Source organism: Phoxinus phoxinus (genome assembly GCF_949152265.1).
Source record: "Phoxinus phoxinus genome assembly, chromosome: 2".
NCBI classification, from domain to species: Eukaryota; Metazoa; Chordata; class Actinopteri; order Cypriniformes; family Leuciscidae; genus Phoxinus; species Phoxinus phoxinus.
This window is the reverse complement of record NC_136877.1, coordinates 23,742,812-23,760,665: the sequence shown is the minus strand read 5'-3', so window position 1 is coordinate 23,760,665 and position 17,854 is coordinate 23,742,812. Positions and strand designations below refer to the sequence as shown.

Sequence of the window (17,854 nt, the reverse complement as noted above, 5' to 3'; positions counted from 1 at the left end):
AAGAGACAGTTAATGCCAAAGCAATTATCTGCTACATTCCTTTGTAGATAGGGAATGGCGCATCGCTCTTCACACCGCCTGATGCTTCCCTAGTTAAACCATATTAGGAGACGTTGTGAGCCGATGTGTCACCAGGCAGGGAATTAAATGAGAGGAGTGATGGGATAGATCTGCCAAAAATATATGACACCACTAAAGTCTGCCGCATCAGAGATAAACACTTAATGTTTGTGAGACCAGCAGCAAAGGTCTATGCGCACGCATACACACACAAACGTACGCACGCACACACACACACACACAAACACACACACAAACCACCTGGCTGATTTTAATATGCTCATGCCTGTCAGAGGTCCGGTGGTCTACCCTTACCGCCACACAAACATATTTTCACACACTTGTCGACTGCTATTTAACTGACAGCAGTTCTCTTTAATCTGCTCATTTCTTATCCCCCGGCGCCCGACAGACTTGTGAGCCATGACACATCAAGTTATTGCAAAAAACCAAAACAATTTCAATTTAATGCTGCAGTAGAAAAAAGGTTATATGAAGTCATATAATGAGTGCTTCATTGTCAACAACAACAAAAAAAGAAACAGCACAGAATGCATAACAGTGCCTGTGCTGTTAACATGCCAATATTTTACACATAAGATTTCCATTCACTGGCAGCTGTCAGTTACTTCAGTAAATTAACTGCCAAAACGTAGCAGAACTGTCAATTGGAGGTAAGGTAACCATGGTTACCTTTCATATCCCCAAAATTATGAAGCTGCAATGTGATTTTATGGAGGAATAATTAGACAGAACAACAAAATAAAAGATACCAATCAAAAAGGCATTCTACAATATGAAACAACAACCAAGAGTGTTTATAAATAAAAGGTTACATTGTGGAATTCCTCCTTACATTATAAAGTAGCATCTTTTTATACAACCATTTAAGTGAAATGATGGAACAAGTACTGTCTTGTACAATAAGTTTAACCCTTTGAGCACGAGGTGGAAATAAAATGTGATTTTTTTCTTCTCATTTTCATATCTTCTGATTAAATAACATATTTATAAAACTATTGTGCAAAACAATTTCATTAATGTCTTCATATATTGTGCACCAGTAGATAGTCATACTCATCTTAAATTAAAAAATATAAAATGATGCATAATTTAGACAGAAATTAGTTTATGTATTTATGTACACATTTTTACACTGACCTGAATTCATAAAGGCCCCTGATTTGAGCAAACTAAAAAACTGCTATTTTGGATTCACATATATTTATGCACTGCAACCTGTATAAGAGGTGATATATCAGATGATGTAACTTTTAATGGGTAGACAAAATACCCTTGAATTTTCCCACTCAAATACATATCAACTTGTTTTCCAATCTCTAATTTATCTCTTTATATATATATATAATGTTTACTTTTGGAGGGGGATTGTAAATATAGAAGTATTTAGGCGTACTCAGAGGGTTAAATTTTTTCTGCTGACACCAGCATACTTAGGTCACGTAAAAAAAAAGAATAAAAAAGGGGGGGAAAGCAGAAGAGAGAAGTAAAGAGAGAAAGAAAAGCCCAGATTTAGTTATCAAATATTGAACTAAACCATTTCATTAATGCATGCAGCTTACTGCATCTCAAGGATGCCAAAAAAAAAAAAAAAAAAAATCAATTTACACAACTTTCAAATACATACAACTTCATTTTAAGTCTTTTTTATTTACCTTCATATTTTACCAGTGACCTCTTCACTCAGCACTGCACAGTTAGAAAATTATCAATTGTCATCATTTTCTCTGGTTTCCATTGTGAACTAAAAATGCAGAAAATTAAAGTCTCTAGGGCCAAATGAGTGTTCCCCAGAGGAAAACTCCAAATGATGTGCCAAAACTAAACAGCAGTTTTTTGGCATCTATGTGCAGTTAGTTCTTCGTTAATTACTTGCAGTTCATTAATATTTTCTTTTTCCTTAAGAAATGTTAGTCAGAAGGCTTGAAAAAAAGGACAGGAGATAAAGAGATGAGAGACAGAGTTTTTGTCCTTGGCCATCGCTAAGGTTTCTCAAGTTCACTAACATACATAAGATGGTCCTCAGGGGATTTACCATGGGTCTTACTCAGATGGAGCTTGACAGCGTGCTTGCTGGCAAAAGTCCGGTTACACAGTTTACACTGATATGAGGTGCCATTTGCCTCCTCGTCTGGGGAAGGGGAGGGGGAAAGCGAATGAGGGCTGGGGTTGGGGATCGAATGGGCCAAAGAATGCACTTGGGCTGAAAGCAGTTTCTCAGAGAGCCCCTTGGTGTGGCGTGAGATCTGGCTAATAAGATGCTCTCCAGACAACTTAGCCAGGTCCCTGAGCCGGAAGCCCAGATGTGATTCAAGATGGCTGACATAGGTAGAGGGGGAACGGATTTGTGATGCACAGTCACTGCAGAAGAAGACAGGATGGCCAGAGTCTAGATTTTTCAAGAACTTTGTGCCACCTGTCCGCCTCAGCTGGTATTTGACATTGGCCAGCCAGTGACTGATGGTGGTCATTGAGAGGCCAGTAAAGCGAGAAATATGCATGCGCTCCTGTGGACTGAGGTCCGACATAATGTACTTGCCATCACCTGTTTGCCGCAAACTGGAGGCAAACTGTGCCTGAAGGATAAGTAGATGCTGAGGATTCCAGTTGGACTGCCGGCCCTTTCGTTTCTGAGCGGGAGAGATCTCCTCTGATTCCTCTGGAGTCGATCCATCTATATCCGAGCGCTCTGAAAGACTCGTTGGTGTTGAGGATTTAGACGCATGGCTCTCTGTTAAGTTGCGCAGCATATCAGAAATGTCGGAAAGGGCATTTTCTCGCAGAGGTGAGTTGGACATGAAGGAAACCACAGCAGATGAGGCTTTGGCCATAGTGATGGTTGATGATGGTGATATTGAGGTGGGAGTGGAGGTGGAGGAGGACAGGGCAGCAGATCCCAAGGAGTTGCTCTTATCGCTCTTGCCTTTGGTCAGATCAATAGGCTGGTCATTGTTGATGTGGTAGAAATAGCGGTCAAGATGCTCATTGTTTTTTTTGGTCTGAGATGGAGTGGAGGCAGCTACAGCTGCCTTCTCTGCCAGGCTGTTGCTCATCTTGAAGAGCATGCTCATGGGATCAAGAGATGGCAGGGCAGGTTTGGCAGCTTTGCCTAGGTGAACATTCATGACAGACTGAAGCGCACTTAAAGGGTTGACAAATGGCTGCTCTGGAGGATGGTCGGTTATAATAGCAGTGCTGCTGCATAAGGTAGACACAGGGGTTTTGACAACATGGTCAGTGCCATTCTCCAGAGACTCTTTTGTGAGAGCATCACCATTTGAATCTTTGTGAGTATTTCCACCCCCATTAGTCTCAGGGGTTTTGGCCCCTCTCCGTTCCTTGGGGGACTCCCCTCTGGCAGATTCCCCTGCATCGCTACTGCAAGGAGAAGGTGTGGTTCGTCTAATTGGGGAGGACCTGGCTCCAGGATCCCTCATTTTCTCCTCTACTTTGGCCACTTTTTCTGTGACTTTCTTGACTAGCTCCTCCATGGCATGGAAGTTGTTTTTGGGCAAAGGGGATGTTTGGCAACTAGGTGGAGAAATAAGAGGTTGGCTTTTGGTAGGAGACAGAATCTCTTCTCCAGAAAACATATACTTCAGAGGAGAACTTTTCCCTGAGTTGCGCAGGGACAGTTTCATAATGTTTGGAAGCTGGTAGGCAGCGTGAATACTGGGGTAGCCTCCCCAGCTGGGTGTGCCATTCTGTGCTTTGTTGATGGCAGATGTTACTGTATTCTCAAGAGACTTCAATATGTCAAACCCCCCCTTAGGGCTTTCTTCAAGATCTTCCTCAGTCAAATATGGATATTTGGATGAAACTTCAAACTTCTCGTCGGTTTCGCTTTCTGTTGCCTTCTTGTCTTTGCTATGATTTGTCTCCTTGGTACACTCCACTTCTTTCTCCTCTTTTTTAATCTCCATGGGTGTGATGGCAGGGGAGATACTAGGGGGAGGAGGTGCAGGTGGTGGTGGAGAAAATGCGGTGGCAGCCAGTGGCACTGACTGTACCTTTTCTTCATTGGTAGGTATGATGTTAGGAGCCGTTATGGACATCGACTCCATGATAGGTTTGCCTTTCTTGATGGCAGAGTTAGTGACCTTGATGAAGTGTCCTGTGACCATCATATGGGCCGTCAGCTCCTGCAGTGTGTCATGCGAGCTTCCACACTCCATGCATTTCAGGATCTGGGATTTCCGTGACTCAAACTGCCATGCATAACTAGCACCATTCTGGTGTCCATACCGATTGTTGGGTGTGATGTAGGGATTGGGGGTCTTTTGCAGAAGGTCATTGGTGTCAGATAAAGAAGGCTTGGGGGTGCCGCCATTGGAATCTGGTGAGCTGGGGAGTTCTAGCTCAATAGGGGCTCTTTTACGAGCTGAGGAGATAATCTTGGCTGCCACAGGAGTTACAGGCTCCTTAAGAGGCACTTTCTGGTAGTGTTTCGTCTTGATCATGTGAACACTAAGGTCCTGCAGTGACTCAAAGGAATGTCCACAGTACATGCACTTAAGAACTTTCTGGGCATCCTCTTTTCCTTCCATCTCCAGGAGGGAACGCTTGCGAGGCTTTGACCAGCGCTTGGTACCTTCACTGTCTGTTTCATGGTTGTCATCCCGGTAGTGGCCCGTCTCGTTCATGTGCACCGTGAGCTCGACCAGAGTATCATAGGCGGCACTGCAGTCTTTGCACCGGAACTTGCTTGCACCAGTGAAGATGGAGCCATACAGTTTGGTGCTCTGCCGATAAAGCTGCACAGTACTGAAAAGGTTTGGCTCAGAGGCTGGGTGCATCAGTCTACTCTGGTTCTGTGAAACATTCTGCAAGGTCTTTGCAATGGCTGTCTGGTGCCAGTCGTAACCACCACTACCACAGCTACTGCTGCTGCTACTACTGCTGCTGCTACTACTGTGGCTACGTGGGGGCTTTTCTGCTGGTTGCTGAGACACATTCAAGTTCAGCGATGACCAGTAAGAGTTGGTCAAGAAACTAGTGTAGATAGCTTTCATCTGCTCCAGGCTGTCTGGCCCTAATTGTGTTACCTCCTCAGTGATTGGTGTGGCCGTTGTCGTCATCATCATTGATGAAGTTGAAGAAAGAGAGGTGAGGGGCTCCTTAGCTGAGATATCTTCTTCGTTCTTCACTGAGGCACTCTCAAAGTCTGACATGCGGTCACTGGATTCACTCAGGTGTGACTCGCTGTCCATCTCATGGCTGGAGAAATCGGCTGGTGGAGAGTCATGAAAGCCTGGCCTGTCTTTAAGGAGCAAGTCTTTGTCCTGGCACACATACTTCATGGCAGGTTCCTCCTCCAAAGCTGAATCCTCTCCCTCAACATCTTCATCGAGTAAGGCACCCTCCTTTAGCTCTTCTGGCACATATGCTACAGGTAAAATGGGAGATAAAAGAAACAAAGAAAATATGTTATCACATTGTCCAAATGAAGATTTAACACACTGCATTCCTACAATGCCTTGTATGGTGGAGGATAGACAGCTGATGAAATGTCAAGCATCAATGTGTTTTCCCCAGTAGTGAAAAACAATTGGTCAGAATTTTTTATATTATAAAGTGTTGCAGTAATTCTTTCACCACTTTCCAATTGCATTACATTGCCACATGGAATGAAGTTATGTTTCACTTTTCCTTTCTGAAAAGAAAGTGCAGCAAAAATAAAGTGACGTTAAAAGAACGGAAAAAATTACTCTTCAAACCGAAGTTGCCACCTTATTCTTCTCAAGGGGCAACAGCTTGAAATTAAAACTAAATTTGAAATTAATGAAGCACATTCTGGAGGTGGCATTCGTTTCTAAAGTAATAAATTACTTGTATCAACCTCAGAGACAGCAGTTCCTGTCTGTCAATTAATATGTCTTACGCTTCTTCAGCAGCACCTAATGCATTCCCAAACAGACACACTCACCATTTAAATTAAGAAAGCATTCTCACCCATTACACAGCAAAGGGTTGCCTACTTGTAAATAAAAAATATTGTATGTACAATGTTTCCTACATAAAAATCCCTGCACCAAACACATTTGTGTCAATTAAGAAATATTATAAAGTTGAAAGTTATTATTTACAGTTAAGCCTGAAGAACGCAAATGCTCAAGACAAACATGGTCATGTTTTGTGCATGCCAGCCTGAAAAATAAGAAAGTAAAATAAACTCTTTTTAATTTCCAGTGCAAGTGATGCAGAATGAAAGGCAGAAAAAGAGACAGAGACACAGAGAGAAATGCAATGCATTGAAATAATTCCATGCATTCCTAACTGTGTCAGTTTATCACGCTTTTGACCAGGTATGTAAACAATGGAGAGAGAGGACACTCCATTGGACACACTGGTTTTCTGTGAACACATTCAATCATGTCTAAATACCGCAAAAGTCAAACTAGTCAAGCTAAAACTTCAACACACAGCATTTAGATTTAATTTTAAATACAATATGTCGATTTGTATACAAGGAACATTCAAGGGTTTCCTCAACAAAGACTGCATATAATTAAGAATTTTATGATTCATCCCCTTAAAAACATAATCTTTTAAGGTTAGTAAAGAGATTTAATTTAAGCTTAACAAGTTTGTGTGTGAATATGAAATGAAGGGGACTATATTAAGAAACTAAACAAGTAGTTTCAACAGAACTTTATTCCAAGTAGGCAGAAGAACAAAGGAAAAGAGCATTCAATAGTGATTTTTTTTTACAGCATTATTATTAGGATCCATCTTCTCACACACATCACAGTCAGTCTGTGAAATCGAATCACCCCCTACACAAATCACAACCAACTGTGATCGTGCAGCACACACAAACTCACATGCACACGCTTACACACAGCCATCTGTTCTGAATCAGCCAAAACGACAGCTGTTTAAGAGAACAATGCCTTCGTTCAGGAAGCAGGAGAAGCTGAGCTTTACATCAAGGCCAAATAGCAAGGTAAAAACCCAATTCCTTCAAACACTTTAAACCTCCTCTCAATGATTACAACACACATGAACACATACACACAAAGGTGGAGATTTTAGCATGACAATTTTAGCTCCCACTAAACCACTATATGTAAAATGTAAGGTCAACCTTGAACATAATTACACAAAATGATTAACTGGTAATTAAAGTTTAAAAGGAGGGTGAGTGTGCCAATGGGTAAAAAAAAAAAAAAAAAAAGAGAGAGAGAGATTTGCTCATCACTTCAAGTACAAGCAAACCTGTCTCACTGTAACCTTGACCTGAACTTGACTATATGTAGAGCACAGAGTGAGTATTGCCAGTGAGTAGGCGTACGCCCTACAGCAAATCTGAGGAGAAGTGTGTACGTTTCTGTTTTTTTTTATTTCAAAATTCATTATTCCGACACCAAACACAGAATTAGCACTGCTTGACATCACAACAATCAGCCGTAAGCCCCAAGGTAACATGAGCGGGATGGAGAAAGACGAGAAGAAAGCAGAGGCAGGGGCTAACGAGAGAGAGACCCAACAATCTGCGACACACACATCCCGAGTGCATGTCCTGGCTGTATTCCAGGTTCCCAAGCCCCCAGTGTACCTACAAGTCTGTGTGATCTGGCTGGGAACAATATTGAGATTTCATCCCTGGACCTTCAGAAGCCAGCGCTCTGGTCCAGGCCTACCCACACCACACAGGTGCGGTTTTAATTAGAAAACAGGATGCTTGGATCCAAGAGTGGTAAGGTGGGGGTAAAATGAAAATGACCTCCCAATGATTTGGCATCAGATTGGAAAAAGAGCTTGATCTAATTTACACTCAGACATCCAGGGAGATGACCAGCAGAGAATGCTGTTTTCTAAGGCAGTGGAGAGCGTAACCTTGCAAATTTAAAGGGCCGTCTGGGTCTGGACTATTAGAACACATACTGTCTTAGAGTAAGTGGAAAACCTTAATACATATAACAGTGATAAAACTAATCTGCAAGCCCTTTTATCAAAAGAACAAGATTAAATGTTAACTATGCAAATATGACTCTTTTTCACAACCATGTGTGACTATATTGTTTGATTTCAAGAACTAAGGTGCACTTTTTAATTAAAATAAAATGTCTACTGTCAACCAGAAGTAAAAGTCAAATGTATTGAATGTGACAAAAGCTCTATACTCTGTCCACTAGGATCTAATGTGGGGTTTCCATCTATATGGCCAGTATAATGTGAATATAAGACACCACTAATGTACGATTTTAAATATTTTTGAAACAAGTCAGTAAAATTGTAAAATATTTTAAAATTGTTGTCCTATTTTAATATATTCTACATTTCATTTTAAGCAGCCATTACTCCAGTCTTCAGGGTCATATGATCCATCAGAAATCATTCTTATATGCTAAATTGCTGCTCAAGAAACATATTCTATTATTATCAATGTTGAAGACAGTTGTGCTGTTTAATATTTGTGGAAACTTTTTTTAGTACAACAATGTAAATGCAAAATGTAAAGAGTCTTTACTGTCACTGCTGACCAATTTAACGCATCTTTGTTGAATGAAAGCATGAAAAAAATGTGTGCGTTTCATCCTATATACATAATAATGTATGTGAATGTGAACCAAGTTAACACTCCTCAAACTGCTGCCATTTGTTCTTGTTTGGAATTGAACCTCATTTATACAGATATAAGTTGAAGTCGGCAGCCCGGTCCAATACTTCTGGGTGTGCGGATGAGCTGGAGAGAGTGAAAGAGTAAGTAGTTGGTAATTAAAGCTGCTATATATAGCCCCTAAAGCCCACATTTATAATGGGAGGTATCTCTCTCTAATATGCCACTATCTGCAATGTGATATCATTAGGAGGAAAATGGTTTGTAGCCTTAAGCAGACAGGCTGTCTGTGTGCGGCTGGAGAATATGAGATAGCACCAATCCACTTCTCTTCTCCTCTTTCCTCTCGTCCTCCGCCCTCGCTCCTTTCCTCACCTCCCCTCCATCTCTCCTCGGCTATCCTGACCCGCGTTAATGAAGTTAATTGAATCTGAGATCAATAATGCTTAATTATTGCAATTTGACATGCACAGACAAATTGGTGGGGAGGCCAGACGTGTATGCATGCATGTGTACGCTAGAGGAGATGTAAGTGTGTGTGTCCAGCACCGGGGTGGGCGAGAGGGCACGGCTGGACAGCAGAGGAAGAGAGAGAAGGATGGACGAAGCAGACAGGCGTGCCATCGATTCCAGAGAGACGCCCCATCGACCAGGCCTACTGACTGATGGAGGCCCTGCTCCAAGGCTAGCTGGAGAGAAAGAGAGAGCTCACTGAGACCACTTTCGCCAGCCTGGCCTGCCCTGCCCACAAACGGCACATTGAGATGGATTGGATGGACAGAGGAGCGTAACACAGAGAGAAAACCAGAAAGAAAATGGCAGACACAGATAAGAGATTTCTACCTATGGAATCACTGGTGTTTTGTTTACAGAACGCATGGCTGTCACTGAGTGATGGTTACCATGGCTATAACTGTAACAAGTTTTGTTTCCCTGCACTGTCTCTGCAACCAGATGAACAAGAGGTATTTTAATTTATGAAAACATTAAAGGAATATTCTGGATTATTTACAACTTAAATGTTTATGGACAACATCTGTGACTTTAATTGCAATGTTGATAGCTGCATATTTTAAATGTTTATTTGGGATGCTGCACACTTGCCTGCTAGGCTTATACTGCCAGTGCATTGCTGTAAACACGTTTTGCGTTTATTGAAATTATTGACTGCAGTAACGGACAGCATGCCACAGATGCAGTACACGGACATTAAACTATGAAGACTATTCCCAAAATATTCCTATAAAGTAAATGTGAATTGTCATTTGCAGCCAATCCAAGTGAAACAGGACATTCAATTGGGGAAAAAATAGAGTAGGATTTTAGCTATAAAAACTGATTAGATTGTAAAAACATACTATTACAAACTGTAATGCAGACAGACTGAATGATAGTTTGTTAAATAGGAATGACAACAGCAAAAAGATAAAGTTGTTTAAAACGAGCTAAATTATTAAAGATCAACGTAAATTTTTTTTTTTTTTAAATAACATGTACCATGAATAATTCCCAGTTAGACCAGGAACATGCATTAAGAAATTAAATTCAAGTTAATTTTGATTATTTCATGCTCAATTTAAGAAAGAATCATAGCTACTGTGATATCAAAACCCTTGAAAAAAATGCTAACAATGAATCACAGGCACTTAAAACCTTTTAAAAAAAACTCTCATCTTTTGTTATAATAATGTGGAAATATGAGGTGGTGGAAGAGTGTGAGAGAGAGCGAGAGAAAGAGCAAGCTGGTGTGGATTAAAGAAAAGAAACAGGGCTGGAGGTGCATCGGCGCTGGCAGAACTGAGAGAGAGAGCTGGTAAACACAGACGCTAGCACGGCTAATCGCCCGCTCATGCCACTCAGCGGGAGAGCCCCTGACAGTGTGTGTATGTGTGTGTATGTTTACACACCCCCGCTCTCCCCCCCTGCATGTGCACAGCAACCGGTAACCACGCTGGAGAACAGAACTTCCCCCTGCTGCCATAGCACCTCCACTGGAGTTAACACTCCTACACGGCATCAAGATTCGACAGCCTCGAACACACACGTGAGCGCTCAGTCATACAAATTATCCTGTGTGCAACACAATATCGTACAAACAAAAAGTTGATTTATATTCAGAAACGGGCTCGGTGCTGATGCAGGCATTTAGAAACCCCTGGCTAAGGAAACGTCGTAGAGGGGGTCTTTAACCTCTGATGAGCGTGTATTTTAGCACTGATTAGTTCTGCTCAACTAATATATGCTTTATTCATTGACTTCAGTGATGTATACGGTTGTGTTGACAAAATCGCTCTGGAGCCGCATCCTCTCGAGACACCTCCAATAAAAACCTTACATGTGCTTTTTGGATCTGTCTCTTTTGAAATTTGAACTAAGAGGTTAAAACAGCACAGCATGGACGTTCTCAGGAGTAAAAACCCGCTCCACCTCTTCCAAAATGCTATTAGTTACTAATGAACACTAACGTCCGCCCTGGATGTCTCCTACGATTCTGGCTAATGCTTCTTCTGAAGGTTTGCCCACAATTGCTCCTTTAAGAAGGCTCACATCATCAGACGATCATTTCCATGTCCTCTACTTAAAAGATAAATAACAAATACAAACTAGAAACAGGCAAATCATTTTCTAAGCAGTGACAGGATGATAAATAATAATTATATATATCAGCTATAAAGTCAGCTATCACCCACCCTATGTTTTAGCTATTGCCATTAGCCATCAAACACTAACATCAGTGACTAATATTTCTAAGCAAGATATGCTGCATCAAAATGCATTGAATACTTTCCACTCTTATCCCTGTGCCTTTATGAAAGTAACACTTAGAAATGACTAATCAAGCTTCATCATCTCCATAGGCTACCTATAGATCTAAAAGTATGTGGATTTAAGGTTTACTGATATATTAAAGTCTTAAATCATATTATATTTATTTTATTAGTGAACAAAAAAATATAAGCCTATATATTTCTACTTAATGTAACCTAATGTAAAAAAAAATATATTTTGTCATATTAAATTAAATAAATAAAAATATACAATCTTTTTATTTTAGATATTACTACATGAATCACATTTTTTAGGTTACCTGACGTTTAAAAAAAATATAGTTTTATAGTTTGGGGTCGGTAATATTTTTTTATGTTTTTAAAAGAAGTCTCTTATGCTCACCAAGCCTGCATTTTAAAAAGTAATATTATGAAATATTGGTAACACTACAATACGGTTCATTAATTAACATTAGTTAACTACCTTAGTTAACATGAACTAAGAATGAATTAATTAATCTTAGTTAATATTAATTTCAACATTTACTAATACATTATTCAAATCAAAGGTTGTATTTGTTCACATTAGTTAATGCACTGTGAACTAACATGAACAAACAATGAACAGCTGTGTTTTTATTTACTAACATTAACAAAGATGAATAAATACTGTAACAAATGTATTGCTCATTGTTAGTTAATACATTAACTAATGAATATTATTGTAAAGTGTTACCGAAATATTATTATTTGAAAATGTCATTTATTCCTGAATGTTCAGCATCATTACTCCAGTCTTCAGTGTCACATGATCATTCAGAAATCATTCTAATATGCTGATTTGGACCTCAAGAAACATTTCCTATCAAAGTTGAAAGCATTTATGCTGCTTAATATTTTTGTGAAAAACATGATGTGTAACAACGTGTCTACACTGGACGCGAGCGGCGCGACACAACAAAATACAATAGAATCCATTATAATCAGTGATGTCGTCTACACTGGATACGACATGACACAGCAAATCCCCTTTGTCGCGTCCAAAGTAGACGACCTTTAGCTGTTGCGGAGCGACAACGCTTGCGTCCCGTCCCGTGTAGACAAGGTGTAACTAACTCCACCAGGTCTGTGATCTATATTTCAGGATGTCACACTGGAAATCAGAGGTTACTAAGGCTGTTCTATGAAAGATGAGTAAACGTTCTTGAGGACAGACAGAAATCTGTGACTGCAGCAGGTGTTTCCTGTACAGAAAAGATGATGATTTACTGCTCACCTGTGCAGATGAGATAGATAACAATGAGGAAAAATGTGTACATTTGTCCATATCTGTTTCATATGCGTGTATACACATATACATATTCTTTACTGATTTAAACAAAATTTTTTAGACTGGTTGAATATATTGTAAACATGGGCCCAGATATGAACTCTAGTTAGTTAATAATCAGTCAAATGTGTGTGTGGCTCTGTTGTCTGAAGCAGCTCTCAAACAGACACCACAAACAATTATAAAGCAGGAGGAAGATGATCTCCAGCAAATGATCCACCCGCCTGCCTTTGTTATTCAGATGAGCTCCACTTGGAGAAGTCACATTCCTAAAGCACGGGGCAATCGGAGGTCAGACACATCTACACAAACACTAGGAACTCCCAAGGGGCCGAAAGAGAGTCGGAGAGAGGGAGGGGCGATTGTCTTTGAATGAGTTTACATGTGTGTCTTACTGAGAATCTCTCGGTTTTTGTCGGTGACTTGTGTTGTTCCTCTTCCTCTTTCAGTAATCCCTCCCATAATGTGTCTTTCCCTCCCTCTCTCTCTCCCTCTGTCCCACTCAGAATCACAGGAGTGTGTCAGTCTCCCATTAGAGAGGGTTGCTGGGTAATGGGAGAGAACAGATCTGCCTTGCTGTGATCCCCAGGGCCTCACTCGGCTCGACTACCACACACACACTCACAAAACACATATTAACACCACAATATAAACATGGTTATGTGTCTGCAGGAAGAAGAAACAAAACATGTGACAAAAAAGACGAATATGGAATTTTAAAACTCGACTAGGCTGTGGGTCTCTGAATGACTAGTTAGCTTATCGGTCTGAAAAGGATAGATCATCCAAACATGAAAATTCTGTCATCATTTACATTCTTTCTTCAGTGGAACAAAACAGAAAATATTTAGATAAATGTCTAAACATTTTTTTTTGGGGGGGTGGGTACTATACAAAAGAAGTCAGTGGTAACCAAAACAGTTTGATATTCTTCAAAATATCTTCTTTTATGTTCTGCAGAAGAACGAAAGTCATACAGGTTTGGAATAACATGAGTGTGAGTAAATGATGACATAATTTTTGGATGAACTATCCCTTTAAGAAACATGTCGTTAAAGGGGATTTCCATAATACAAGTTCTTGCATTTGTAATCGTTAGACTACTTTTAATTTAACATGCAATGACGGGACGCTCAACGGAAAACGTCCTAAAGACGTCCGTCTGAATGTGTAACTGTAGCCGTGCTGCTTTAATGTGTCATGTTCCTAGCATGCTAATTAAAGCAACGGTGCTAAAAACATCAAAATAAAAATATCCAAATACCTAAGAAAAAAATCTCACCCTCACTTACGGACAAGTCATCCAACAAGCGACAATCATGACCCATCCCTCCCGCAAACACACAAAGACAGAAAATAGACAAGATCTCTGATTTGAAACGAAAAAAGTCACTGTGTCTCTCCCACGTACACAAGCCCTGAACTTGGCAGATACGTTAGGCAGCAAAATAATAGGCATTTTCCAACCCATAATGCAGAGTGTTAGCCAGTGGCAGTCCGCTGATTTAGGTACTACGTCGAGACGTCAATCTGAAGGCCTTGGAAGAGAGAGAGAGCGAGAAGGAGGGGGATGTAGATACACAGAGAGTGGGCCTGCAAAGCAAAGATGAGCGAGATAGAGAGAGCGAGAAGCTCCTAATGGGAGACATGCAGTCATCTAGTCGCTGACTCTCTCCATTCAGCGTGTCACTGGGTATCCATTACCTGCCACTCTCCTCTGATCTCTTTGGACAGCTCTGATCAAAAGATGTCATTTGACCTACTCGCCCGCTCGTGCCGGCCCGCCGGGGTACGTGGCCCACGAGCGCGGGGCTGCCTCTCCCGTAAATAAAACGACATCATCGCTTCAGCGTCCCGTCATGTTCTCGGGCCGATTATGATAATAGTGGATCTGTCAGCAAGTAAACGGACAGGGCAGCCACGGCGCTAATGCGCAGGATATAGCCTCTCTGCCTCCGCCGCCTTAGTTCCTGCTTCGCTCTTTATTGGGTCGACTTTTCCCTCTCTCTCTCCTGCTCCTCTCATTGGATGGCACCTGAGAAGCAAGCCCCGCTTGTTGAGGATGTCAGGGTTAATCTGTTAGCATCAAGCTGGGGCCGCAGAGGCAAACAGAAAGAGATTTGCCTTATTCTGATTTGGAGGGAGACAGGGCAGAGGGTGTAGATGAGCTGGGAGGGGACTGATTGTCTATGATATTGCTCGCGCCGTGTTTCGAGAGGTCCTGCTCGGGCTGCGGGCAAACATGGAAACAGACACATAATCTAAACAAAACCAGACGTAGAAACAACATGCCGGGGCACGAGCACATCATAGAAGATGAAGAAAATTACACACAATGCCGCAAGAGGAGACACACAAAATGCTTAGGCTTGGTGGAGGCAGGACGGTAAAAGGCAGGCGAACGTGCAGGGTTTTAGAGGCGAGAAAAACGGCGCACAATAAAGCGAGAAAACAACACTGCTCGGAGGCAATTTAGACTGCAAAACACAAACCATTAAGTTTGTGCATTATCTTTTAATTTAATCTGGAATGATTTATAATCCATCACGCAAGGCTTCAACCATATCCAATTATTCTCTGTGCCTTGATTGACAACAAAGGTGATTTATTAAGCTAATAAAAAGTGATGTGCACCCAGCCCCCCTCCTTCCCCCCTCGACACCCCCCACCCCCCCCTGTGAAAATAGCCAGTGAGAGAGACACTCTGCTTACAGGGGTGTAGCGGTTCACTGCCGCCCTTGGCCAAGGGGCTGGGGGTCACGTTTGTCGTTCTGGAGGTGTAGTTAGAAAGTAGATATGAGATCAGAATATTGCAATAAGCATGGTTTATCTAATTACTTAATTGTATCTATATTTCAAGATATACACTATCCCTATCGATGCATGACAGGAAATTAACAGTAGCCTGATTCTTGTGAAGTACTATTACCATACTATTTGTTTATCTCAAATGACCAGAAAATGACATAAATGCATATTCAGAGAGAGAGAGAGATGCTCTCTGGTTTTTGGCAGAGAAAAATGACATTATGTCTTGGATTCGTTCATTTTGGGTATGTATGTGTCATCTTGTCGCAGCTGCTAAGGGCTAATGTTCTGCTTTGGATATTATTTCTGATTATTAATGAAAAGCAGAGGACAAGAATGATGGGTTTCTTCGGGACGCTCGTAAATAATATTAAAACTGTGCCAACCACAGGGCCGGCCATCTAATGAGCCTTTAACCCCGTGAGTCGCATATGCCTTGTGTTAATTTTAGACCTATAGAGCTATGAGGTCACATTCACACAGCTGTGTGTGGAAGTAGAGCAAAGAACACATACAACACACTTTACCTCTTTTTACTGAAAATAAAAGATGTGGCTTTAGGGTACGGAGTAGTTTGTGTGCAGATTCCTTCAACTGTACAGTATATTGTCACGTGAACTGTCGATCGCACGTGTGTGTGTGTGCGTGCATGCACGTGTTCTGAATGGCTCATAAACCACAGGAGGACACATTAATGTCCACAATGTTCAGCCTGCCCTGGTAAACACACAACCCCCTCAACTAATGATGCAATAAGAAAACAAGCCATCACAGCCCCTCCGCAGAGAGACACACACATACACACACTCGCTGCAGCCGACAACAGATTTAAGATCTTAATATCACATACTTAATAAGGGTGGGGAAATATGTTGGTGGTCTACCAAAGAAGTATTTACTTTCTTTTCCACAAAATTCTCAGAAATCTATGGGAATAGTCAGAGGACGACAACAACAGAAACACAACGATAAGATACTGAAAGCTAAAGAGTCACTGAATGGACGACTTATAATGTTGTAAATAGCACATTTTCCTTAGCATGTGTGAAAGTGAGGCTTGAAACTGGCTTCTTTTGTCCAGATAAGCAGACACGGCTCTGGCAGTACATTCTCTCAGCTCATAAAACTGGGGCCCAGGGCAGAGGACCCTGTTCACTCTCTTTACAGGCTTCCACTGTTAACAAGATAACCGCTCTCGTTATAACTGTCCCGGCACAGCCGCGGACCTTTGCTTTGTGACGTTTCAAAATGTTTCCTGGCTACACTAGGTCACTGTGATGCTACAGAGCCATTATTTCACTATCTTTATCCCCTGCCCTTCTCTCTCTTATATTTGTGTCAATTATATATATATAAATATATATGTATATATACACGTACATATAAAAAAATCTATATTATATGCGTATAGAAGAAAGTTGGATGGAAACTCGTTTGTGTGCTACGTGCTGAAATGAAACACAATAGGATGTAAACAGGATGTGCAATTAAGACACCACCAATCCAGACAGTTGGGCTGCTGCATCACACACACACACACACACACACACACACACACACACACACACACACACACACACACACACACACACACACACACACACACACACACACACACACACACACACACACACACACACACACACACACACACACACACACACACACACACACACACACACACACACACACACACACACACACACACACACACACACACACACACACACACACACACACACACACACACAAATACAGAACAAGTAATTTTAAATAGTGATATCTAGATCATCAGACTAAACAAGCAGGTTCTATCAGTCTCATCCTGTTCTGTATAATTATGTTTTTCCTTAAAGCAGAAAATTATTTCATTATTTTAAAGGGTAATAAATTTTTTTTTTTAATAAAGCCATTGCACTATGATTGCATTTAAATCAGCTGATTGTTGCTCTTCATTAATAAATAATTATTATGGATTTTCTCTGGATATCACTTTTAAAACAGGGAAGAAAACAAAACAAAAAACTGTACAGCTGTATTCCATAATAAAAACGTATTTCACTGAATAAAATATAATGATAATTTGTAATATTAATTGATATGTATTTTATATCAAATATAGTTTAAAAAAGCACAACAAACAGTTTGTAAGTTTTAAAAAATACAATAAACTCTGGGATCTGTTTTAGTGATAAGAAACAAAAGTGCTGCATATCAATCAATTTGCACAACTCTTCGATGAGGTTTGGTCCCTCTGTGTCAGATTGCATCCTGCATATTTTCTGCTTAATTTGATATTTCAAA

The 17,854-nt window shown here is 40.8% G+C and overlaps 1 protein-coding gene across 7 annotated transcripts in view; it reads right to left on the bottom strand.

Annotated features, from left to right (window-relative positions):
* Positions 1 to 504: 504 nt before the first annotated feature.
* Positions 505 to 17,854, bottom strand: part of tshz3b (teashirt zinc finger homeobox 3b) — a 233,215-nt gene continuing 215,865 nt past the window's right edge. For all 7 annotated transcript variants that reach the window (XM_079586836.1, XM_079586834.1, XM_079586837.1 and 4 more), the window contains one exon: positions 505 to 5,467. In XM_079586836.1, coding sequence (XP_079442962.1) covers positions 2,064 to 5,381 — 3,318 coding nt within the window. In that variant the 5' untranslated portion in view covers positions 5,382 to 5,467 and the 3' untranslated portion in view covers positions 505 to 2,063. The remainder of the gene's footprint in view (positions 5,468 to 17,854) is intronic.